The sequence below is a fragment of the Melospiza melodia genome, assembly GCF_035770615.1.
Source record: "Melospiza melodia melodia isolate bMelMel2 chromosome 7 unlocalized genomic scaffold, bMelMel2.pri SUPER_7_unloc_1, whole genome shotgun sequence".
Classification (NCBI taxonomy): Eukaryota; Metazoa; Chordata; class Aves; order Passeriformes; family Passerellidae; genus Melospiza; species Melospiza melodia.
In genome coordinates this window covers 11643776-11669110 of record NW_026948497.1, presented here as the reverse complement: position 1 = coordinate 11669110, position 25335 = coordinate 11643776, and the positions used below count along the sequence as shown (strand labels likewise).

Genomic DNA, 25335 nt, shown 5'->3' with positions numbered 1-25335 from the left:
CCTTCCAGGAATTGAAGCAGGCACTAAAGGAGGCCCCAGCCCTAGGACTCCCTGACGTGACCAAGGAATTCCAGTTGTACGTGAATGAGAGGCAAAAACTGGCATTGGGGGTCCTCACCCAGAAGGTGGGATCCTGGAAGAGGCCAGTGGGATACTTTTCTAAACAACTGGATTCGGTAAGTTCCGGGTGGCCCTCGTGTTTACGAGCCATGGCGGCAACAATAATTCTTATTCAAGAGGCCCGGAAATTGACTTTGGGGCAAAAAAGAAAGTGTTTGTTCCCCATATGGTCATGGCCGTTTTGGAGCAAAAGGGGGGTCACTGGCTATCATCCAGTCGAATGTTGCAATACCAGGCCATCCTGAGAGAACAGGATGATATTGAAATAAGGACTACTAATCATGTTAATCCAGCAGAGTTTTTACGCAGTGACCAGGAAGCTGGGGGACTGGTGCACGATTGCGTAGAGGTAATTGAACAAGTATATGCCAGCAGACCCGACCTAAAGGATGAACCATTGGAAGAACCTGAATGGGAACTATACACTGATGGATCCAGTTTTGTCGAGAATGGGACTCGCTATGCCGGGTATGCAGTGGTAACATTGGATCAGGTAATAGAGGCAAAGGCTTTGTTACCTGGAACTTCGGCCCAGAAGGCAGAGGTGATTGGACTCACCAGAGCCCTGTATTTGAGCAAGGACAAAAGGGTTAATATCTGGACAGATTCTAAATATGCCTTTGGTGTGGTTCATGTACATGGGGCGTTATGGAAGGAAAGGGGGCTTTTGAATTCACAGGGAACCAACATCAAGCACCGGGAAGAAGTGCTACAGCTACTGGATGCGGTACACAGTCCCAAAGCAGTTGCAGTAATGCATGGGACATCAGACTGCGGAAGGAGACGTTTACAGAGGAAATCGATTTGCTGATGTTACAGCTCGGCAAGTGGCACGGGAAGTATGGACTCAAATGGCATTGGTACCGGTAAGAACAAATCCGGCTACCCCATACCTGAATCAGGAGCCCAAATATTCAATAGAAGATGGAAAACTAATAAACTTGCTAGGGGCACAGAAGAATCAACTTGGGTGGTACGTTACACCAATGGGACAAATAGTGGTACCTACGCGCATAATGAAATTTATTTTGGAATCAGAACATAATAAATGTCATTGGGGGGCAGAAGTATTGGTAAAATTTTTGAAGAATGAGATAATCTCTAATCAGATGTTAACAATGGCAAAAAGAGTTAATGCAATGTGCCCGGTATGTTTGAAAAATAATCCAGTAGTTAGGAGACAAATACAAATGGGAAAGTTGCAAGTCGAGCCACAACCAGGAGATTACTGGCAAGTTGATTTTTCTGAATTGCCTAGGGCACAGGGATACAGATACTTGTTAGTGTACGTATGTACGTTCTCAGGGTGGCCGGAAGCTTTTCCATGTAGAACTAATCAGGCTAAGGAGGTGGTAAAAACCTTGTTAAAAGAAATAATACCAAGATTTGGAGTACCTTTAGGATTGTCATCAGATAGGGGTCCGCATTTTATAGCCGGGGTAGTGCAGGAATTAGCACGAATGTTAGATATAACCTGGAATTTGCATACCCCCTGGAGACCTCAGTCTAGTGGGCAGGTGGAAAGGATGAATCAAACCCTGAAAGGACAAATCAAAAAGATTTGCCAGGAAGCTAAACTGCACTGGCCTCAAGCTTTGCCTTTGGCCCTACTCAGGATTCAAATTAAACCAAGGGAAAAGGTAGGTGTAAGTCCATATGAGATATTATATGGCAAACCATATAATGCAACTGTATTAAAAGGGGAGGTACATGTGAGTGGGGACCAGGCGATTGCAGAGTATGTTATGTCACTTAATAAGATCTTGAATTCTTTAAGAAATACGTTACAGTGGAATAGACCGCTCACGCTAGAGAATTCTGTCCACGACATCCAGCCTGGGGACGAGGTGTACGTCAAGAAGTGGATCACGGATCCGCTACGGGAATCATGGAGCGGACCCCACCAGGTGATGATGACGACCTACACGGCGGTGAAGGTCCAGGGGATGGATGCTTGGATCCATTACACCAGGGTAAAGAAGGCACCGTTCCAATGGGAAACCCAGATAGTGTCTCCAACCCGGATGATCTTCCGCGCAAAGCCGCCTTCTTAATTATATTACTGCTAGTGATCATGAGACTAGTACCCGTTCAAGGGTCTACTCTTGTACAGGTTGAAGAAACAAAGGTTACAGTCATGGAAGGGATGGATGTTCAATTAACTTGTGTTATCTTTGACAGCCAGAGAGTTGAGGCCGGTGAAGTTATTGCAATATGGCAACGGGGGGCTGAAAGAAGCCGAGGCAAGATAGGAGTCGGTTGGGATCAGGATAAACAACAAGGAAACACGGTACTGAATCTTACCAAGGTAACCACAAACGACACGGGAGAATATACATGTTTGGTCAAAATACAGGATAGTTTTGATTACAAAAGAGTGAGTATGAGGGTTTTGCCATGGACAGGGGATCGTGCTGAAAACATAAAGGTTAATCCAGTATCAATGGCAGTGGACATATGGGATGGGCCACCTCTCAGAATAAATTGTTCCTTCCTAGTAAGATCAAGATATCAAAGGAACCTTTGGGTCAAATAGTGGAAGCAAAATAGGGAACTGACCTGGGACAGAATAGAGGACGAGACCAATTGGTGGGGGAAGGAAGGCAAAGGTTGTGGGTGGTCGAGTGTCACTAATCCTAGAATAGGAAATGCATGGTGGAGGCATAACAGAATGATGTTATCCTTACAGAGACACGGTAGGAGTAGACCGGAGGTTAATGATACAATAGAACAAAATACTGAGCAGGAAAATTTAGTGGTAGGATTAATCAGAGATTTTGGGATCATGCAGAATGTGACTAAAATAACAGCTTGCCTGCCATTACCACAGGCTGCAGGTGAACCAATTCCCTGGGGAATAATACCAGTAACCAAAATGCCTGAAACATTCAAGAATGTTTCATGGTCCTGCCAGTCAGTTCCCAAACCAGTAGATGTATGGAGGGATTTGTTGATGACCATTTGGGCCATGACTAGAGAGGAATGTGAAAAGAAATCCAATCATTATGGTTAGATTCAAAATACCAGGAGGTGTTTAATTGCAACCCCAATAGATGAGCCATGCAATACAGTACGAATAAGAACGAAATCCCAACGAAATGAGATGAGTTGTCAGAATGTCACACAGAATTTTGACACCTGGAATAGTTGGAAGACATTATGGGGACCTAGTGTTTTGGAACACTATAATGACCTTGGGGAAGTACAATGGTGCATCCAATGGTCAGGAGTAAAGAATCAGTCACATTATAGGGCCCTTATCACGTCTACATCTTCCCGAGAGTTCAGACCGCAGAAAGAGGATTGGAATTGTACTGAGGTTTTTACATGTGATACACCGGAAGACCGAATCGGATTGGTACCGGTGAAAATGGCATTAAAGTGGGGATGCGAGTGTAGGGGGTATGATCACGGTTAGCAGAGAGTCCATGGATGGGCCTATAGATTGCAGATATACTACTGTGCATAGCCCTGGAAATCTAGTCTGGGTGTTGGGACACGGACAGTGGACCACACATTTACCTCTAGATGGATCAGTAACACAAATCACCCTAGGGGTTCCCACATTGTGTCCATACTGGAAACAGAACAGGTTGATCCAAAGGAAAGGACTCAGAAAGAGGGAAGAATCCCTAGAGGAGCAGTGGCATGAACCTGGCTCAGGAGTGCAATTTGGATGGATATTGGAGTCATTATTCCCTCCGGTAGCGACATATTGAAACAGGGAAATGCTCAACAATTTGTTAGGACAGACAGAAAGGTTGGCAGCAGCTACTAAGAAGGGATTTAAGGATCTAAATTTGCAATTGCAAGCTACATCAAGAATGACCCTACAAAACAGAATGGCATTGGATTTGCTACTGTTAAAGGAACATGGAGTTTGTGGTTACCTGAGTAGAAGAATAGATCATTGCTGTGTACACATTCCAAATGTTACACTTGAAGTTGAGAAAGATATTTCTCAACTGGCAGAAGTGGAAACAAAAACCAAGGAAATTGAAAGGGAAGCACAGCATAATTGGATAGGAGCAGTATTTGATTCTTTGGGGCTTCACCTGTCTGGCTGGATTACGTCTGCTATACAGTATGTACTAATGTTTTTAGTATTTTTAGTGACTATATGGATTGTATATAGATGCCTCTTGGGTGTGATCGAAAAGGAAAAGAGGCGATCTCTCCGGTCGCTGAAGGCGATGACCCGCGGGCGGCAGAATGAAGAACACTCCCCCCCTCGTTATGAAGATGTTACTGTCAATACTGTTGATTGAGCATCCTTGCAGCAGGACTGAAGGATGCTCAAAAGGGGGGAAATGTTGGAAAAGAAATGAAATTTAGCAAAATATTTAATTATAGTGAGTTGTGTGTGAACTGGTTTGTTAAAAAAGCAGTTTTGTAGCCGTTGAAAAGTGTGTTGAGTTTTGTGTGTAACCTAGCAGGTAGTCTTAGGGATTTAATAAATAATTAAACTAGTGCAAGAAAGTAAGAATGCTAACCTGTCTAGAGGCAGCATACAATGCTCTTAGAATAAGATAAGCAGAGGATTAATGATCTTGTTTGTGAACCAAGGAATGTATCACAAGGGGTCTGTGACCAGGCAAGGGGAACGGGGAACTGTTTCTTGGAGGCTAGGCAAGGGGAACGGGGAAACTGTTCCTTGGAGACTTTGTTGTGAATCGCATGTATAAGAGGGAAGCACCCATACGTGAATTTGGGGGCTCGGACTTTAGGGACGTGAGTCCCCCAGTTCCCCGGGCCCTTAATAAAGCACCCACAAAACTTATCCGAGTTTTGTGTCATTTATCAATCGGGCAACACAGGCAGGATCCAAACTGTGCCCGTTGGGGGAAACTCACGTGTAAGATTTTTGTTTAAAAGCCCTGAGTGTAAGGGACCCCTGCCCTGCTCCGACTGTGTGCCTAAGTGCCCTTCACAGGGCACGCGTTTGCTGCAGCACTCCAGCCGCACAGGCTGCCCGTCCTGCCGGGGCTGCCGAGCCTCCGGGGCCGCACACGCAACGTCCCCAACGGCCCGGCCACAGCCAATGAGGGGAACCGGGCCGGTGGGCAGCCTCCACCCGGCAAGGCCTTACCGCCGGGTCCGCTCGCGCGAGGGCAAAGCAGGGAGGCAGCAGTGGGTACCCCCGAACCGGGACCAGGGCTCCGTCCCGGATCGCAGATCCCCGACCCGGAGCTGCGCCCCGGCTCTCACGGGCCGCCAGCACCACCGCCCCCTGCTACCCCCCCAGCCCGACTCACCGCTCCGCACTGCGCACGCGCCGCCCGGCCCCAGCCGCCCCGCCCCGGCCCCGCTCTAGCCAATCAGCGCCGTCCCTGCACGAGCTCCTGCCATTGGCCCCGCCCCTGGCCCCGCCCTACTCACTCAGCACGGCCCCACTCTTGGCCACACCCCCTGACCCGTGCCTGTCTGTCACCACCGCTCTTGGTCCCGTCCCCTGGTCCTGGCCCCGCCCCCTGATCCTGGCCCCGCCTGTGCCCTGTGAGGCGGCGGTGGCGGCGCTGTCTGGGCCCCGCCGTGTCCCGGACTGGATTCGCCGGCCTGAGCCTGAGCCTGAGCCGTGTCCTGGGCCGATCTGAGCCATGTCCCGGGCTGAGCCTGAGCCTGAGCCTGAGCCGTGTCCCGGGCTGAGCCTGAGCCGTGTCCCGGGCCGATCTGAGCCATGTCCCGGGCTGAGCCTGAGCCTGAGCCGTGTCCCGGGCTGAGCCTGAGCCGTGTCCCGGGCCGATCTGAGCCATGTCCCGGGCTGAGCCTGAGCCTGAGCCGTGTCCCGGGCCGATCTGAGCCGTGTCCCGGGCTGGGTTAGCCGGGCTGAGCTGTGTCCGCTGCCCTGGGCTGCGGGAGCCTCCCTGGCTGTGGGAGCGGCGTGTCCCGGGCAGCAACCCCATCCTGGAGGATCTGTCCCTCAGGAGTGAATGCCTGCTTTGGCGCGCCTCTGTGCATCGTGTTTAGTTGGACTAATGGAGGAATTTCTCAGTGGAAAGGGTGGTCCGGCCTTGGCAGGGGCTGCCCAGGGAGGTGTTGGAGTCTCCTGCCCTGCACATGTCCAAGGAAGGGCTGGAGGTGGCGCCCAGTGCTCTGGGCTGGTGACAAGGTGGGAATATCTGGGATGGATGCCTGGGATCAGGAGGGAATAATTGCAATGATCTTGCAATTATTGATATATTGGCTTTACACATCACATCATCCCTGCCACAGGCTACTTCAGCACCCCCTTTATTTTTCACAGGTTTTGAGGAAAGTAGTGAGGTTTCAGGTAAATACAAGGGTGTAAATTCTCAGTCTTGGCACCCCTGGTTGATGCTGAAATGAGGTGAGAAAGTCAGAGAAGGCACAGGGAGCTCACTGGTCCCCTCACCTCATTCACTCAAAGCCCTCTGCTGATTAAAATCATGCCAAAGCATTTCCCACCCCTCTCCCAACTGCAACTGAGTGATGGCATTGCAGAGATGATGGAAAATCAGCCACGAGCTGTGCAGCCCTCCCAGGTAAGGGCTGGGCTGTGGCTGAGGAACAGGCCATGGGATCCACTGCACAGCAGCCAAAACCAACGTGCCAGCCCCAAAATTAAACCTGCAATGCTTAATCATCTAGTGAAAGATGCTCAGTGACATCAGGGGACCTGTCCCTGGGCCACTGTCCCCACGGCTCTGCTCACCCATGCTGTGTTTCACTGCTGGCACCCACAGAGATCCTGGAGGCAGGAGATTGACTGTAAGCAAATCTCAGCTCTCCTTGCCAGTAATTGAATATTTTCAATCTTTCCACGTTGGTTGTAAACATCTCAAAAACATAATCTGGAATCAAATCCCTCAAAGCCTGTCAGGAGTGCACCAGAGCTTTATAGATGTTTATGATTTTTGTTGAGGTTTATAGTTTCTCAGGCAGCTATGTGATTGCTGCCTGGGTGTAACTCCTGGCTTTTGGATGGGGGAAGTACTGCTGTACATCATCCTCTTCCTTCTCCTTTTGGGCTCCACACACCAAGCCAAGGCTGGCAGCCAGGCAGGACTGGTCTCTCTGCTTGCAGCCCAGGAGCCAAATGTCAGCTGGGGCACTGAGAAGGGGATTTTCCCCCTGCTTGTCTCAGGCTGCTGCACACCAGGCACTTTGGGAAGCCTCACTGAGATGCTCAGTCCATCCAGAGAGGAGCACTGCTGCATCCCTGGGCAATCCCAACCAAATCCCACATCTGAAACTGCTCCCACATCTAAGAGATAAGAAAATACACTCTGCATGTATTACCTTCTGCATCTGGAGTTCCTCTCTCTGGTCTGATGGGATGAAGGGCTTTTTCAAAAGGTATTAGAGAAGATGGGTGTGAGAGAGTAATTTGGGACTGGGAGTAATTTTTCATCAGTATACTTAAAGGCAGTCACAGCACTAGGAGGGAGGCCTAATTGTGGAGTTGTGTAATTAGTTTTTATGTCACTGCAATTATTCTGTTGGCTACATATAAAGAACATGGGAAAATGCAGCACTTAATTTTAAATCAAGACTTGATTCTCTTTTAGTAGGTAATTGATGTTGATCACATCACTTAGCAGCAACTATAAAATGTGCTATTTAGATTGTAAAAGGATGGAGAAAAGGACTGAGCAGATAGGTAATTGATGAATCGCGGCAGCGTTGGTGGGAGGCAGCAGGAATCCCTCAGCTGCCTCTGCCTGCAGCTGCTCCTGGGCTTCCTTAGTGCCCAGGGCTTTAACAGGCACTGAGCCCCTGTCCCAATCCCACAGCATTGCTCTGTCCTGGACAGCAGTGGAACAGGGCAGCTGCTTTTCATGGAATTGATCCCTCCTGGGAAAACCCCTTCCTTTAAGAAATCCAGATCTTCTTCCTGGAATTGATCCCTCCTGGTAAAACCCCTTCCTTTAAGCAATCCAAGTTTTCTTTGTGGAATTGATCCCTCCTGGTTAAACCCCTTCCTTTAAGGAATCCAGATTTTCTTCATGGAGTTGATGCTTCCTGGCTAAACCCCTTCCTTTAAGGAATCCAGATGTTCCTCTGGCAAAGGCGTGTGAGTTTGTTCCCAGGACTGCCATATGCTCATCTGGAGCCACCAGGCTCCTCTCCTCTCAAGGCTGTTTGGCTTCTCCAGTGACTCAGTTGTGGCAATGTGTCCCAAATTTGGTCACAACAGCTAAACACTCCCAGATACATAACTGGACATTTAAGTCCACAAGCAAAATTAAGTCCCAAGGTGCCAATGCTGTGAAGCCTCACAGTGCTGCCCTTGACAGGTAACTTAGTTTTTGGTGATGGGTTCATACTAAAAGTACCTGCAAGTAGTTTTGGTTGGGGGAAGACCCAGAGACACGGCCCACAGCAAGGCACAGACATCCAGAGGGTTCAGTTGCCCTTTTCTCTCTGGAAGGATGCCAGGATGAGCATGAGAGGTGTCTCTTCTGGGTACAAAGCAAACTCCACAGGCTACAGGAGACTCTTGAGGTCACATTTCCAGGTGGCAGGTCCAGGCTTTGCACTTGCACCAAAACAGATGGATTTGTGGCCAGACAAGCCACTGCATAGAGTCCTACCAGGATTTTTAAGTGAAACACTTTTCCCCTTCAGCCTTTCCTTCCCCTGAACCTTTTTTGTGTGCTGTAGCAAAATATGAGATGGAATTTGGGCTCCAGTGGGTGTAATTGCTGAACAGCCTGCCCTTGCCAGCCTCACCGCTGCCAGAGCGCTGCCCACAGCCACTTTCCTGCTGTCACAATGAAATGCATTTTTACAGCCCAAGACATGAGTCATGACCCAGCCTAAATTCAGAGCAGAGCATTTTTTAAGTACTTGTGACTCCAAAGAGGCCAGAGCGGAACCCTGGGCTTGAGATAGGATAGCATCATAACTGCAGAGTTTCCCCAGTCACTTTTAAAAATGCTTTTTCTCACCCATTTTGTGTGCTGGGACATGAACACTATTGTAGGACCTGTTCTGCCATGTCAGCATCAGCCTCTCTGAATTGCTGTGAGGATCAGATGAGTCCATCTTGCAGTCTCTTATCACCAGCAGCACAAATCCTATTTCATTCACTGCCAAAATAAGAGACTCATCCAAAGGCTTTTGCCATCAGTCCCTCGGGGGCTCTGGAGCCATAAGTGGGATGCAATGAGCCTGGGGCCATCCCTGCTCTAGAAGGGCTCTGCCGGCGGGGATGCAGCTCGGGGTTCGCAGGTGAGCTGCTGCCCATGCAGCCCTGGCACAGCTCGGGGTCAGGCCTGCCGGGTGACAGCCCCTGAAAGTCCCTGTGCCATGTCCCCAGGAGTGATCTGTCCTGGCACTGAGGGCTCAGCACCCGCTGGGTGACAGCCCCTGACAGTCCCTGTGCCATGTCCCCAGGACAGCTCTGTCCTGGCACAGCTTGGGGTCAGTCCCGCTGGGTGACAGCCCCTGACAGTCCCTGTGCCGTGTCCCCAGGACAGCTCTGTCCTGGCACTAAGGGCTCAGTGCCCGCTGGGTGACAGCCCCTGACGGTCCCTGTGCCGTGTCCGCAGCACAGCTCTGTCCTGGCACTGAGGGCTCAGCGCCCACCGGGTGACAGCTCCTGACAGTGCCTGTGCCGTGTCCCCAGGACAGCTCTGTCCCCGTGGGAGCTGTGCCAGAGTGAGAGGGGCGATGCCGGGGGGCTGCCGCCTTTCACCCCCGTTATTAACAGCACCGCTCGGCACCGACGGGTTCTTCACAGCATGCCGGGCCCGCGGGCTGCCCTCGCTTGCTCCCTCGCCTGGTTAAATTTGGATTAAATCAGCGAAGCCAACACAGTGATCAATTCCCAGTGCTCTCCTCCGGAGCCGGGCACAAATGAGGGGAAAGCAGGGAGGAGAATAAAGCCCAGAGTGAGGGCACAGGGACCTGCAGGTACAGGAGGGATGTGAATGGAAACTCAAGTTTTCAGTGCCACCAGCTCAGCTGTGACTAGGCAGGGACAGCGACCCTAGGGACGCTTTTCTAGAAGCCATCATGCCAGATGATCTGGGCAGGGGCCTTTATGGGTGCTCAAGCCAGGATTTAGGTGAAAAATTGGCCAGCACAGAGGGCCATGCAGGCAGCAAGGGGACAATTCAATCCCCTGCCTCCTCCCCATGGAACAGAGCCCAGTCACAGACACACAGTCCTGGTTATCCCCCAGCAAAGTCAGACTCCCTTAGTCTGGAGCAGTCACTCCCTCCCAGGGCTGAAGGTTTCAGATCACTGGTCAGCTGTGGGCAGCACCATCCCTGCCTCTCTGGCTGCCTCCCCCAGGAGCCACATCCTGGCTGCCACCTCCTTGTCACTGCATTTGAAGCACGTCCACATCACAGCACACACGGGCTCAGGAGCAAGGCCAGGGACAATTAATAAAACGCCTCCCCTAAGGTGGAAATGAGACCACCCATCTCAGCAGTGTCACACCACTAAAGGAGAGGGGATGGTTATGAGCCATTATTCCCTGCACAAATGGGCTTTAAATCATCATCCATCACCAGCACCCAGCACTGGATGTTCCAAAGGTGTCCAGCAAAGCCTTTGTGGCTCCTTTCCACCATGGCATGGGTGACCACAGTGCCCATCACCTGGAGATCCTCACGGAGCCTCCATACCCACACTCTGCTGCTGCTCTGGAAGAAATCAGCCCTGCCAAACATCAGCAAGACCAAACGTGCTGCTTTGGGGTCTCAGGTCTATCTCCCTGGGGTGGGATCATAGGAGGGCAGGGTTCCTCAGCTGCCCCACTCCTCCTGGCCTGGCAGGGGAATTGGGTTGTTATAGAGCAGCAGTGAAAGCCTTTTTCCTTCTGGAAGCCCTTGAGGCTGCCAGTCTCAGCTGAGCCGCCACTTGCCAACAGTTTTTAATTTCTTCTCTGTTTCATCTAAACTTTCCAGTGGGTTCCTCATCCATCTGAGCTGCAATGATAAATATGGAAATAAAGAGGCATTTACAGCCCCTCTCTTGGGCTGATTCTGTGTATAAACAAGCTGTGCTCACAGCATCCTCCTCTCCACAGTGCTGATTCAGGAGCAGCAGGGTCTGCCCAGGACTCAGTGGGCACAAGGATTTGGGGGAAATCCCTGGGTCACTGTGGGGAGAAAACTGCAGCAAAAGGAATGGGGCAAGCAAGGCCCACAGGGACTTCTGTAAAGGACTAGAAGGGAAAGAACAACAGCTGAAGAGCTGGATGTGCAAAGCATGAAGAAAGGCTTTAATTTGCACAGAATCTCTTAATCCATTAATCACAGGGACATATGTGTATGAAAACCTCCCTCTCGTTTAATACTATCTCAAGTTTGTCCAAGAAGGTCATAACTGTTTGGCAGGGGAGTGGGAGGGGCGAGGTGGGACAGGCAAAGGCCATGGGCTTGTTTCCAGGGAGAGATCAGCCATTAACAGCGTGGAGCCAGCCCAGGGATGAGCAGGCATGAAAAGCACTGGACATGGCAGTCCAGGAGTCACAGTGGCACTGGGGACACCAGTCCCCTGAAAGAGGATGTCCCAGTGCCTCTTGGCTCTCTGGAGGTTGCCTGCAAAGGCTGGATAAACTTGCCTGGGTGCCTGGAATAGAGGGTTTGGGGGTTTAAGAGCAGACTCTGACATCTTCCCTTCCCCTCCACCACAGTCATTTCCTCTTCATTCGCTGCTCCAGTGTTCCTTTCCTCACCCTACAGAGCTGGATTGTGAGGATCATCCTGGAGGCAGGGGGAAGCTCTGGCAGCATAGCATGGACTGATCCGTCCCCTGATCTTCACCTGACGCTTCTTTCAGGTTTAACCTGTTCTGCTTTAATCCCACATTCTTTCTCAGCAAATCCAGCCTTGCACCAGACCAGCCAAAGTCTCCTTGTGTCCCATGATGGTCCCACAGACCTCAGAATTCCCTGTCAGCCAGTGGGTAAACATAATATCTACAAACCCAGCTGCCTTCCTGGAGCTGTTACCTGTGTTCCTCAAGGGAGGAAAACAGGAAAAATTAGTATGCGGCTTCTTCCTTGAGAAATCAATGCGATCTCAACTCACTGTGAAGTTCCCTGACTGTTAGAGATGCTGCACTGGTAAAATCTAACCCTCAGAGGAGAAAGGGTGGGAAAAAAGAAAGAAAAATAAATTCCAGTGACTAGACAAGTCTAAAATGTTGCAGAAGGCTAAACTGCCAGGGCTGGGGCTTGTTTGGAAGTCCCAGAGTGGAGAGGGCTGTGCAGTCCAGCTGTTTATCACCCCACCAAGAATCAGCTGTAATTTTTAATTCTAATTAGAACTGTTGGATAAAAATGTAATCAAGAGTTTCCATTAGGAAAAAAAAAAGACATTTCATCTAAATTAAAAATTTTGTTTTTTAAGAAAGGGGGTAAACATTGAAAATTTTGTAACAACTCATTTCAGCATTTTCAAGATGAAAAGGGATGTATTTTTGCCGTGAAATGCATCATCAATTCAAATTCTTTTATCTTACAGTCTGAAGAGCAAAAAATAGTTTTCAAATCAAAGCAAAAATGGTATTTTTAGGCATTTTCTTTAAAAAAGCCTATCTGGAGGTTTCTGTCCTAATTAAGAATGATTATTGGTTTTCTTTTTTTCTTAATGGAATAAGCTGTTCCTAGTTAGCTCTGCTCTAAAACATTGGGTTGATGTTGACGTGCCCACCCATCTGCCCCAGCACCTGACCCCAAGGCTGTGCTCACACCACCCCACTCTGCGTGTCAGCACTGCCTGAAATCCCTGGGGTTTGAGTCAGGCTTTATAAAACTCACAGAACTAAAGCAAATTCCTTGCTGCCAGGAGACCTGGTGGGGCACTGGAAGGACACAGGTGTGTTTGGTGGGCCTTGTGCAGGTCTCAATTCATGAGGCAGGCTGATTGTGGTGCCCACACTCGGGCAAGGCAGCTGCAACCCCCCCTTGTACGTTTGACCCTGTGGCTGATGCCATGGAATTGCCACAGATCCCAGCAGGGGTTTGCATCCTGGGGGATCCTCTCCACACGATTAGCAGATCACCTTTATCACACTGAGACAGTGGCTTGGGATCTGGTAGATGAATAGCAGAGCTTGTGGTTTGTGATCTGTCCTCTGGCCAAGGAGAAGCTCAGAAGGAGGAGAGGAGGGTGGAAGAGGAAGGGAGCAAAGCTCAAGGGCTCTGCCAGAGATGAAATGGAAAAAGGAGTTGCTGTGCAGCAGTTTCAGCCCAGAACAGAGGGAACTGCACGGGCTCCTCGAGCTGCCCGAGGGCATTTTGAACAACAAAACCAGCAAGCTCTGACAGGGCCAGGAGACCCAGGCAAGAGTGAATGGACAGAGGGGCTGCAGGGTCCCACAGGCAGGGCACGCTCCTGCCCAGCCACATCCAGAGTGGCACTGCCCTTGCTGCTGCTGCACCGCCCCTCTGGCAGCCTGATCGGGGTTATGTAACCTTTCCTGACTGCTCTTTCCCCCGATCAAGTGAGGTTGCTGCTCCAGCTCCCTGCAAGGAACAGCTGGAGCAGCCTTTCCTGAGCTGCCCAGAGGGACACAGCCAGCCCCAGCCTTCGAGGCAGCTGAGCAGCAGATCCTGCCCCACTGCCACCCCCGGGGAGCTGTGCTGGCAGAGCTGGCACCCAGGACATGGCACCAAGCCCCGGTGGGAGGCTGCAGGCCCTTGGCCAGGGAAGGAGATGGTTGGATCATGGGTTCTTCCTGCAGGGAGCAACTGGTGGGTGAAGCCTGGAGCACCCACTCACACGTGGGAGCAGACACAGGGGATAACACACTGCACTAGTGCTTTATGCACCTAACTCAAAATAAGATTTCTTTTTAAAAAACATATCTAAGAAGAATGATTTTTCTCTCTCTTTTTTTTTTTTTTTGTTATTATTTTGAAGTTATAAATTATTGAAACAAATTATTCTCACTACTCTCCCAAATCATTCTGAGGCAAAGAAAAGGCAGCTCTACCTTCAACACCTTCAACACTGCTTTGTAACAAAATGAGTCAGATTCGTTTTGCTCATGATTTGCCCTTGGCTCCCTTTGTCCATGTCTTAAACTACATCCTGGCTCGGTCTGATGAGCAGCGTGTCCTCGGAGGCAGAGGAGGCCCTGCAAGAGGCCGAGGTATTGCAGGTCAAGATTAAAGTGCTCTGCATGACATTCACTGTCAAAGCTGTAACTGGCTTAACTCAGTGCAATTAGATGGCTCAGAGGTTACACAGTAACGGCAGCAGTGTTTCAGTGCAGCTGATTAAGGCACAGCCCTGGAGTTAAAGGATGTGATTAAAAGGCAGTGTCAGGGCTGAGACCTGGCAGAAGAGCTCAGCAGGCAGGGTTAAATCCACAGCTTCTTCTGGGGTTGGACACCCCAGGGCCTGGAAAAGATCTCCAAGTATCAGCTGAGCCAGCTCAGCTTTTAGGTCTGGAATGCCATCTTGTGATGGCAGTGGGGAAGTGGAAATGGCCCCTCTGTGGAGGCAGAGGAGATGATGGAATTACAGAATGGGTTGGGTCAGAAGAGACCATAAAAATAATTTTATTCCTCCCCCTGCCATGGCAGGGACACTTCCCACTGTCCCAGGCTGCTCCCAGCCCCACTGTCCAGCCTGGCCATGGGCACTGCCAGGGATCCAGGGGCAGCCACAGCTGCTCTGGGCACCCTGTGCCAGGGCCTGCCCACCCTCACAGGGAACAATTCCTGATTCCCAATATCCCATCCATCCCTGCCCTCTGGCAGTGGGAGCCATTCCCTGTGTCCTGTCCCTCCATCCCTTGTCCCCAGTCCCTCTCCAGCTCTCCTGGAGCCCTTTAGGCCCTGGAAGGGGCTCTGAGCTCTCCCTGGAGCCTTCTTTTGTTCAGGTGAGCACCCCCAGCTCTCCCAGCCTGGCTCCATGGCAGAGGGGCTCCAATCCTGGGAGCATCTCCATGGCCTCTCTGGACTTGCTCCAACAGCTCCAGGTCCTCCTGATGCTGGAGCAGCTCTGCAGGGGTATCTCACAAGGGCAGAATAGAGGGGGACATCCTCCCCTCACCTGCTGCCCACTCCTCTGTGGGTGCAGCCCAGCACAGGGGAGTTTCTGGGCTGCCACTGTTGGTTCATGTCCAGCTTTTCATCCATTATATCCTCCAAGTCCTTCTTTGCTGGTCAATGAGCTCTTCTCCCAGTCTGTGCTCATGTGTGGGGTATCCCTGACCTGGGTGCAGCACCTCAAAGAGGAAAAGGCACCATCGAGGCCATGGCTGCCCTGCCTTCTGCTGTGTGGGAGCCAAGCAAGGCTGGTGTCACTCACAGGGCTGTGCAAGCACCAACACCCATGAGGTGTCATCATCACGGGCCCCAGCCATGACAGACACCAGGGGGATAAAAGTTCTTCTCACCAAAGCCTGAACGTGCTTGGCTGTGGGGCTGGAGGTGACCACCATGGTAAATGATGATGTACATCCACAGATCTTTTCTTCCATAGGTTTACTGAATTTTCTTCCTCTTCCCACGGTACTACTCTCTTTTTCTCCAGTGACTGACAGTGTGGCCAAATGGTGTTGAGCCAAAATCTGATTGGTACAGAAGGATCACAGTACCAGCCCTGCAGTGCTAGAGCTGAGCAGTGACGGGGGGCAGGCAGTGAGCCCTGGGCACGGGTGTGTTCAGGGCTGAGGTGACAGTAAAGGATCTCTCTTGCTGCCCCAGGAGCTGCAGACATCAGCTACATGGGGGATGTCCCACCGCAAGCTTGGAGCACACGTCTTTTGAGGCACTACAGCTCCATGCCAGTGCAGATCTCTTGAGTGGATGCACTGTGCCAGCAGACAGTGCTCATGTCCTGGTTTAACCCATCCTGCTAATTTATGGGAGCAAAATCACTCAGATGTGATTCCTCCTTTATGATGCAACTGAACATTCACTCAACAGAGGTTACCCAGGCTTCTGGAGCCAGTTGAGTTGCTTTGAACACAAGCTGCAGGGCTGTGCTGGGATGCAGGGAGCTCAGGGGAGGCTGCGTCTAGACTAGAGGAACTCTCCAGGAGGCTTGCTGGGCTTTTGTTTTGTACTAACTCATATCTCTAATCTGGCTTGGAACAAAGCTTCTCAGTCCTTTCAGGCCTTGCCAGGACACTTGCAGGAGAAAAGGAGGCTCTTTTTAGTGGTCAGCAAGCCAAGATGAACAACAGGGACTGGCTGCAGCTAATGCAGAGAGCACATTCCTGTGACAGAAAAGGGCTTCACCCCCATGGCAGAGCGGCTCTGCTGTGTTTCATCTGGTTTGATGCTTTTCACCCAAAGTTCACAAATGATGTGCAGGCCTTTGTTTGAGCCCCCCTCCAAGGCCAGCAAGCAGAGAAAAAGCTGTGCACACAGAGGGAATCTGTACTGGGAAGTGAGAGACTGGTCCTGGCACTGAGAGTTGCTGAGTTCTGGTATTTGGCATTCAGGAAGCTTTTGAAGTATCTCCCCAATCCTGCTGAAAATGTCTTATTAAAGAGACAAAGCATAATAATTTGGGCCCCATGCTGGGCTAATGAATTAAACAGTTCTAAACTGAAGCTGTGGCTTAGGGTCTTGGCAGAGTCATCATCCATGCCTGTGTGGGCATGTGCCCTTGGCCATGGGCAGCGAGACCCCCAGGAACAAAAGCATGAAGTGTTCTGTGTCTGCTCTTACCTGTCTCTCCCCAGACAGGTTTTGCTGTGTGCACTGGGCATAGCTGGGAAACCTGTTCCTCACCAGGTTCATCAGTGACAGGGGAAGCACCTTCTGCTTAGCACCAGCCTCTGTCCCTGCACACAGCAGTGTCCTGGGCACAACAAGCCCAGAGCTTCCCAGGACAAGGCAGGATCCGGCTGAGCTGGAGAGGAGCACTCCACATCCAGGAAGAATAGCTGCCTGCTTGGGCTGAAAATAGACCATGAAACATTTGAAGAAGACAGAGATGGAGTGGATGATTGCCTGAGGCAAGGCACAGCTCCAGCTGAGTTCACTGCTGAGCTCTGAGAGCATAAGCACATGAGGAGCATGGGGGAGGGATGCCAGGCTTTCTGGAAAGGCCTTCAAGTGTCTCAATGGAGCACAAAGCCCAGAGAAAAACTTCCTTTGAATGGATCCCCAGTGAGGGAGTTACAGTTACACTGCTGTGCCCAGACATGGATACACAGAGCACTGGGCTGATGTTACAGCATCCAGTGGAGGTCAGGGAAGGTGTGGAATTGTGCTTCTCCCAGCAAGGCACTTGGCAGCACCACAGCTTTTTCTCTGCTTATTTCAGGGCTGGATTTTTGTTGCTGGCAGCTGTTTCTGAGCTGACACTTCTAGCTCCTGTGCCCGAAGTGGGACACATCAGGGGCAAGCAGAGGCAGCTCACCAGCCCTCTGCTTCCCATGAGCCGGTGCTTGAGTTCAGTTCTCCCAGCTCCACAGATCGTGTTCCTGCTCCGGCTCTGTCAGGGATGCTGGAAGTGTCCAAGGCCAGGTCGGACAGGGACTGGAGCAACCTGGGACAGTAGAAGATGTACCTGCCCATGGCAGGGAGTGGGACGAGACGACCTTAAAGTCCCTCCCGGTGCCTGATTACCGAGGTTTTTCACCGCCCCGGGGAGAGCGGCCGAAGCGAGCGGGGCGGTGTCTGTGGAATCACCTCGGCAGCATGGTCAGGCCTGCTCCTTTTCTGTCCCCGCCGCCATGTGGAGATGAAGCGGTTCTGGGGGGCTGGGCTTCTTCAGCTCGCTGCCATAAGGGCCAGGAGCGGCTCTGGCGGGCCGGGCTCCCTCGCCATGAGGGCAGGGAGTGGCTCTGGCGGGCTGGACTCCTTCAGCTCGCCGCCGTGAGGGCAAGGAGCAGCTCTGGTGGGCTGGGCTCCTTCAGCTCGCCGCTATGAGGGCAAGGAGCGGCTCTGGTGGGCTGGGCTCGTTCAGCTCGCCGCCAGGAGGGCAAGGAGCGGCTCTGACAGGCCGAGCTCCCTCGCCATGAGGGGCCACCGCCGCCATGAGGTGAGGGGGGGCGGGGTACAGGGCATGGGTGGCGGCGGCAGCGGGGCTGGAGACCGGGGCTCCGGGGCAGGAAGGCGCCACCTGAAATACTCACTGCCTCCTATTTAGCTGTTCGGCCGGGGGACTGGGGATGTTGCTCGGCTGTGCGGTTCAGAATTAATTCCTTAGCCTTTCGCTCGGTGTGCTGGCTTTTGTCCTCTGCCACAAGCCAGGCTGCTGCTGTTGAGCTTTGTGAATACAGATGGAATAATGGCTTATTTGTGATGTTTCTGCTGTCCTCTCTTTAGGCCTTCAGCCGATGACCGATGGCGGTGACCTGCCCGAAGGAGCAGCTCTGAGGTGCCCCGGCCCCGTCGCGTGTGGAACCCCAAACTGAGTTGTGCTGAGCTGTGCTGGGACAGCCGGGGAGGCGCTCCGGGAGGGCACTGGAGCCTGCGAGAGCAGATGTGAAGGGCCCGTGGGACACAGCAAGAGCTCTGGAGCCACATGGGTGAGGTGTGACCGTGAGCCAGCCTGGGAAAATGGGCAAAAATGTTTTGCTGTCTAAAAGGCCTCTGCTGGCTCCTGTGCTAGCCTCAGGTCCTCAGGGTGGAAATAACGTGGTTTATCCAGAAATAAGTTTAGCTTATCTATTCCTCTTGCTGGATGAAGCCTTGATGAGAGTAGGCATCATCAGAAAAGTGCCTCCACGTTTTTTCTGCCATCTAAACCCCCCAGTTTTGGGGTTTTTGTCTCCCAGCAGTAGCCAGCTGCCCATGGCTGCTCAGTGCCTGTGCCAGTGTTATGCTGCTGGGAGAAAAAGGTGCTGCTGAGCTTTCCTGGCACCAGCAAGGCCATCCTGGTGCTCAGTGGTGCCAGGTTTTGGCAGCACTCTGCATGCCTGAGAGTGGAGTAACTCCTGCCCGTGGAGACAAGTGACTAGACTGTACATGTTCATGCAGCAACAGGCAGCTTTATTGAGATCTGACTTATTTATATAGATAAGAAGGCCCATGAAGGTAATCCTCATTGGCTGAGCCAGTTACTACTCAGCTAACCAGCCAATAGCAGCCTGAGTCTCCAATGGCCTGGGCCTGCTCTTACTGGTCGAATTACATAAGCAAGGTAATTATATAATAAATCACTTATGAAGTTGGAATTATTTATACTGTGTGGCCTACAGGCCAGATGTAGAGCATCACAGAGGAATAGCTCATAAATATGGAACTTGTGTGTGTCATAAAACCTCTATAGCTTATAAATATGGAACTTTTGTGTGTCATAAAACCTCTGTTCGCATGATGTTTGGGGCACTCGAATGGAGGAAGGATCCTCCAAGTGATCAGTGCTGCAATAAAAATGAATGCTTTTTGATACTCAAACTGTGTTAGAAAGTTTCTTTTTGGGTGATTTCAGTGTCAGTTCCACAAGGCCCTGTAGTTTCACAGTGGCCCCTTGGTTCTAAAGTGTCACGATGGCCTCAGTCCCACAAGGCCCCACAATGTCCAAAGAGTCCCCTTAATTCCATGGGGCCCTGAAGAGCTACAATGGCCCCTTGGCTCCATGAGGCCCTGCAGTGCCACCCTGGGGCAGGAGGCCAGGAGGAACTCGTTCCCCACACGCTGCAGCTCCCTGGGCCAGCTGGCACCAACACCTTCTCCCAGGCCAGCACTGCCTGGCACAGCCAAGGCCGAGCCACACTGCAGCTCCCTGCAAACCACGGCGGGGGCTGCAAGGCCAAAACCCGAGTCACAGACAGTTTGTCACTCTTCCTGACTGTATCTGACCAAGAAATGTCCCATTGTGGGGTCCCCTTTCCTGCAGTCACTGCAGCACTGGGACCATCCCTGGAGCTCTGAGCAAGAGAAATGGCCAGCGCTGCACCTCTGCACTGACTCAGGGATGGTGGGAAATGCTCTCTGGGGTGGCTGGAACCATGGAAAAAGGACAGTTGGGAGCACAGAGGAAAACCCAGCTGGGCTGCTGGACTGGGGCAAGACATCTCTGTCTGGGGGAGAAGTTGGCTGTGAAACTCTCTCCTGTGGATGCTCACGTGCCCAAGAGTTGGGCACTGAAGAGCATCACAACAACTGACAGGAGGATGGGGTGGCCAGGATTAAAGTGCCTCAGGGGGGTCTGGACTGGCCACACAAGGGTGAACCCTGGACACCATCTCCAGGTTATCCCTGACTGTGAAACATGGGCTGAGATCAATCAGGGCCTGCCGGATTTCTCCCGGCTGATTTATGGCCTGGAAAGGCTCGGAGATGGCCTTGGACAGCCCGCGCTTCAAAGGACGAGAAGAGGCTTCAGGTTTTTTCTCGATCTTCAGTATTTATTAGTTGTTTATGTAAAAGATTTTCTTTCGGCCCGACAGAGGTCTGCACAGCATGTCAGCCATGAGCACACTGAGACCCCCAGGGCGGTCACCTATCTTTATACTCAAAGTTACGTATACAATATTTACCTTTTCCCTCCAATACTTGTCACCCTTATTGATCAGTGCACTTCTAGTAATAACCAATCCCAAAGTGCCAACATCACCACAGAAGATGGAGGCGAAGAAGAAGAAGAAGAAGGACAGGACACGCCCCAATTCCTCCATCTTACTTCTCTAAACCCCCCTGTACAGAAATCCTAAACCCTGTGTTTTACACTCTAATTAACTTATCCCTTCACCATTTACCCCAGTGAAACCCTCCCATCCTCATACAGGTGTCGTCTCTCTTGCAGGATCAAAGTCCAGCCACCAGACACTTCTTGCAACATTCCAGGACTCCCGAGCCCCCCAAGGGTGGTCTCGGTCTCTCTGCACATCAGTCCTGAGGTGCTGAGATCCCACAAGGGCCAGGCCAGGCAAAGCCCCTGTGGTGTGGGGGGGCAATGGTGGGAATATAAATCTGGGGCGACACGTGGTCTTGGTAGTAGGTGTAGTAAATTGGGAGCACCATTCCTAAACCACAACAGCCCTGTCAGAACCAGGCCTGTCCCTGCACTGCCCCCGCTCTGCTGCCCCACAGCTGCTGGATCAGGAAGGGCAGAGCCATGGGGGAGGAAAATGCACAGGGACTCCTCCTGGGAGCGACCTTCCATCCTGATACTCAGACCCCAAGACAGAAACCCCCATTGTCAGCTGGGAGGTCACTGTCAGAATCTCTGCCTGTATCCCACTTGGTGAATCTTTCACACTGAGATTTTGGTCCTTCCTTTCAGTTTCTTTGCTTTTTGGGGCTTTTCATGATTCCTCCATAAACATGACAATTCATGTCCCTAATATGGCAATTCTTTCCTTTTTATGAAAGTGTTGGGAATTAGGCCACATTAAAATGCTGGCAGGGTGTGCATAGGTATTTGAAGCCCTGTGGAGAAGCAGTTGGGATATAAGAACCAAAGAAATGTAAAATGGTTTGAGTTAGAAGAGACCGAAAAGAGTCTCTGGTAAAACTCCCATTACCCAGGAACACCTTCACTCATTCAGGTTGTACAAAGCACCTGACCTTAAACACATCCAGTGATGGGGTTTCAATTCTGAGGGCAGCCTATGCCAGTGTCCTGCCACCATCATCAAAAAATATTTCATCCTTACAGAAAATCTAAATCTGCCCTAAGTCACTTAAAAGATACAGTGTATTATTCTGTATTATATTCCCCAATACAATCTTGGGCAAAAATGTACTCAGCCATTCCTGGACTTAAATCACATCTCCAGGGCTGAGCACCTTTGACAAGGCCCAGAGATCTCCCAGGATGGGATTTGGAGGCCCCAAGAACATGATCACTGTATGGGAACTGGAAGTCCTGGGTTCAGTGGAGACTGAGGGCAGAACAAGAACAGCCTGTGAGGATGACAAAGGTGGATTCAAATATATTGGACCTCTTCTTCATAGTGGAAATGAACCTGAGATAGAAATAATGTCACCAAATGCAGCTGTGAAGACCCAGAATGGAAACAAGGAGAGATTAATTTCCCTGCCAGAGCAGGGCTGTGGCACAACACATCTCCCAGAAGGAGCCTGGAGCAGCCCAAGGCTCTGTGTGGGCAGGCAGGGGCAGGCAGGAGGCAGAGCTGTCAGCAAAGGAAGGGCCCAGCCAGGTGGGGCAGCCGGGGGATGCCAGCAGCCTGCAGGGACAGAGGCGCAGGGCAGGGACACCGTGGGACAGCCTGGGCTGCACAGGGCACAGGGATGGTCAGCAGCTGCAACACAGCCCTGCCAGAGCCAACTTGGGCAGCACTTTGGCCATGGCTGCTGGGCCTGGGTCTGAGGCAGGAGCAGGAGACAAGTGACCCTTGCAGGGCTGGGGCCTCATTGCCTCCTTGTCCCTGCTCAGCAGCCTGGCAGGGGCCGCCCCATGCTCCTGCCCTTGGCATTGCACATGCCCACATGCCAGTGCCCATCCTGGGAAGAGCCCTGAGCAAGGAGGGAGGGATAGGATCTGCCTGGCCAGGGGATGGGGCTCAGGCCTTGGCCCTTTGCATTCCTCAAACACATCCAGCTTTGCTCAGCACCAGAAGCACCTTGGCCTTGTTTGTCCCCAGCTGTCATCACTGCCTCCAGTGTTCTGCTCTAACTGCAACCTGGGGACACTTTCCCAGTTGCATTCTTCAGTGGGACCCATTAAAACTTCTAGAAACTTAAGAGTTTAAATTTAATTTTGAGTTCTTGAGAAGTTTTTTGAAGACACTCTCCGGGGCTGAGTCTGATGTAAACAACACCAAAGCCCCAAGAGGCTCATTTAAGTCCTTGTGCTGTGTCTGTGCTGCTCAGCTTTAAAGGAACAGCTCTTCCCAGGACCAGCTCCTCTCCCAGCCCAGCAGGGCTGAGGGCTCTGCCTGCAGGCACTGAGGGGATAGGAGCCAGGCAGAGACAGGCTGAAGGCAATCAGGATTGGTAAGACATTGAGCTGAGACTTCACTTGGGGAAAGATCTTCACAGCCCTGTGCATGGTGAGTGTGTGGGTGCAGGGCAATGACCCCTGTGCTCCTGGAGGGACCTCCTGAAGCCAGCACACCCCAGAGCCTGGGGGATGTGTCAGGAGGACTCTCCCAGTTTCTCTGTGGCACAGGAGGAGGAGAAGGAGGAGGAGAATGTGCTGCAGAGCGGGGCTGCCCTGGGCACCGTCAGACGGACAGGGCAGGAAGGCTCCTGCTTCCAGGGACGGCTGCAGGGGGTGAAGCTGTGGCTGCAGCCAGGGCTTTCCAGGGCTGTCCTGCAGAGCAGCTCCTGCAGCCCTCAGGGCTCTTGGCCAGCCCAGGGCATGTGCCACCTGCCAGGGGCAGCTCTCAGCCTGCCTGGCAGCTCCTCATGGACACTGCAGGGGAGAAGTTGGAGGTGGAGGGAGCCACCCCTATCAGGGCAGATTCCTCCTGCTGTGGAGATGGTGCTGCATGGCCAGGGCTGCTCTCACCTTTTTCCTCAAGGGAAGGGAAAGGGGCTGTCAGCTTTGCCTGTGTCACTGACACTCCTGCACTGTCAGCCTGGGCATCAGCAGATGTGCCTCAGATCTCCCTCAGACAATACCTCCTCAGCCTCCTCTCCCTACAGACAGCAGCAGCAGCACCTTGGCTTGTAGCATCTCTGTTTGTCTGCCCTGCCCTTAAGGCCCTACTGCCAGGGAGAGCCCCCTGGGCAGTGCCCTGTGCTGGGAGGGGTCTGCAGGGCAGAGCTGAGCCCCCAGGGCTGGCCTGGGCTCGGGCAGCACTGGCAGGGACAAAGCTTGGACAGAGAGAAACAGCTCCCAGTAGGCACAACTCCAGGCAGCAGAGAGCCAGACCAACCCTTGGTATCCCTTCCTTTTCAGGTGCACAGGGAAAGAGAGAAGGATTTGGAGATAATTATTTTTAAACTGGAGTGTTCAAAAATTGCACAATATTGTTCAATCAAGTTATAAGTGCAATCACCCTGAAACAGAGAGAGGTGAAATGAGCAAAGGGCACCTGTGTGGGATGAGTAGGTCTGATTTCACTGGGGCACAGGGAGCCCTGTTTTCCCTCTTGGTTCCCCGGTGCTTTGGCAGAGAGCAATGCTGAAGATGAGCCAGCAGCCTAAACCTGAGCTCAGAGATAAAAATGTTCAGCAAAGTTCCCCCAAAAAGGAAGTAATTTTGAGGGGATTCATAACAAAAAAGGATAAGTATAACACAGTTAGTTCTTTCCCAGCTTATCAGTGTCTTCTTTCAACAGCCCATGATGCCCAGAGTGAAGAAATGTCTAACAGCAGCTCCATTGGGCACTTCCTCCTCCTGGCACTGGCAGACACGCAGCAGCTGCAGCTCCTTCACTTCTGCCTCTTGCTGGGCATCTCCCTGGCTGCCCTTCTGGGCAACGGCCTCATCATCAGCGCCGTAGCCTGCAGTCACCACCTGCACACGCCCATGTTCTTCTTCCTGCTCAACCTGGCCCTCTGCGACCTGGGCATGATCTGCACCACTGTCCCCAAAGCCATGCACAATTCCCTCTGGCACACCAGGACCATCTCCTACTCAGGATGTGCTGCACAGGTATTTTTCTTTGTCTTTTTCATTGCATCAGAATTTGCATTTCTTACCATCATGTGCTACGACCGCTACATGTCCATCTGCAAACCCCTGCACTACGGGACCCTCCTGGGCAGCAGAGCTTGTGCCCACATGGCAGCAGCTGCCTGGGCCAGTGGCTTTCTCTTTGCTCTGCTGCACACAGCCAATACATTTCCCCTGCCCCTCTGCCATGGCAATGCCCTAGGCCAGTTCTTCTGTGAAGTTCCCCAGATCCTCAAACTCTCCTGCTCACATTCCAGCTTAAGGGAAGTTGGGCCTCTTGTGGTCACTTTTTGTTTAGGTTTTGGTTGTTTTGTGTTCATGGTTTTTTCCTATGTGCAGATCTTCAGGGCTGTGCTGAGGATCCCCTCTGAGCAGGGACGGCACAAAGCCTTTTCCACCTGCCTCCCTCACCTGACTGTGCTTTCCCTGTTCCTCAGCACTGACACATTTGCTCACCTGAAGCCCCCCTCCATCTCTTCCCCATCCTTGGATCTGGCAGTGTCAGTTCTGTACTCGGTGGTGCCCCCAGCCCTGAACCCCCTCATCTACAGCCTGAGGAACCAGCAGCTCAAGGAATCTCTCAGGAAAGCTGTGACTGGATGCTTTTCAGCCTTTTCATTGTCCCATAAGAGCGCTCACAGTGCTTTGCATTGGGAGCGACAAAGGACCTGGCAACACACCCCTGCTTTGGCTCCTGCCGTCTCTCAGAATTCTCTTTCCCTCAAGGGGCTTCAAGTGGGTCAGGTCCTGGGAACGGACAGCAGGTCATAGACCCAAATTA

At 51.9% G+C, this 25335-nt stretch overlaps 1 protein-coding gene across 1 annotated transcript in view; it reads left to right on the top strand.

Annotated features, from left to right (window-relative positions):
* Positions 1–25109, top strand: part of LOC134432893 (olfactory receptor 14J1-like) — a gene marked incomplete at its 3' end in the record, with an annotated part of 102526 nt that extends 77417 nt beyond the window's left edge. The window contains exon 2 of the mRNA XM_063181766.1: positions 24582–25109. Within this exon, the coding sequence (XP_063037836.1) occupies positions 24582–25109 (528 nt within the window). The remainder of the gene's footprint in view (positions 1–24581) is intronic.
* Positions 25110–25335: the final 226 nt, after the last annotated feature.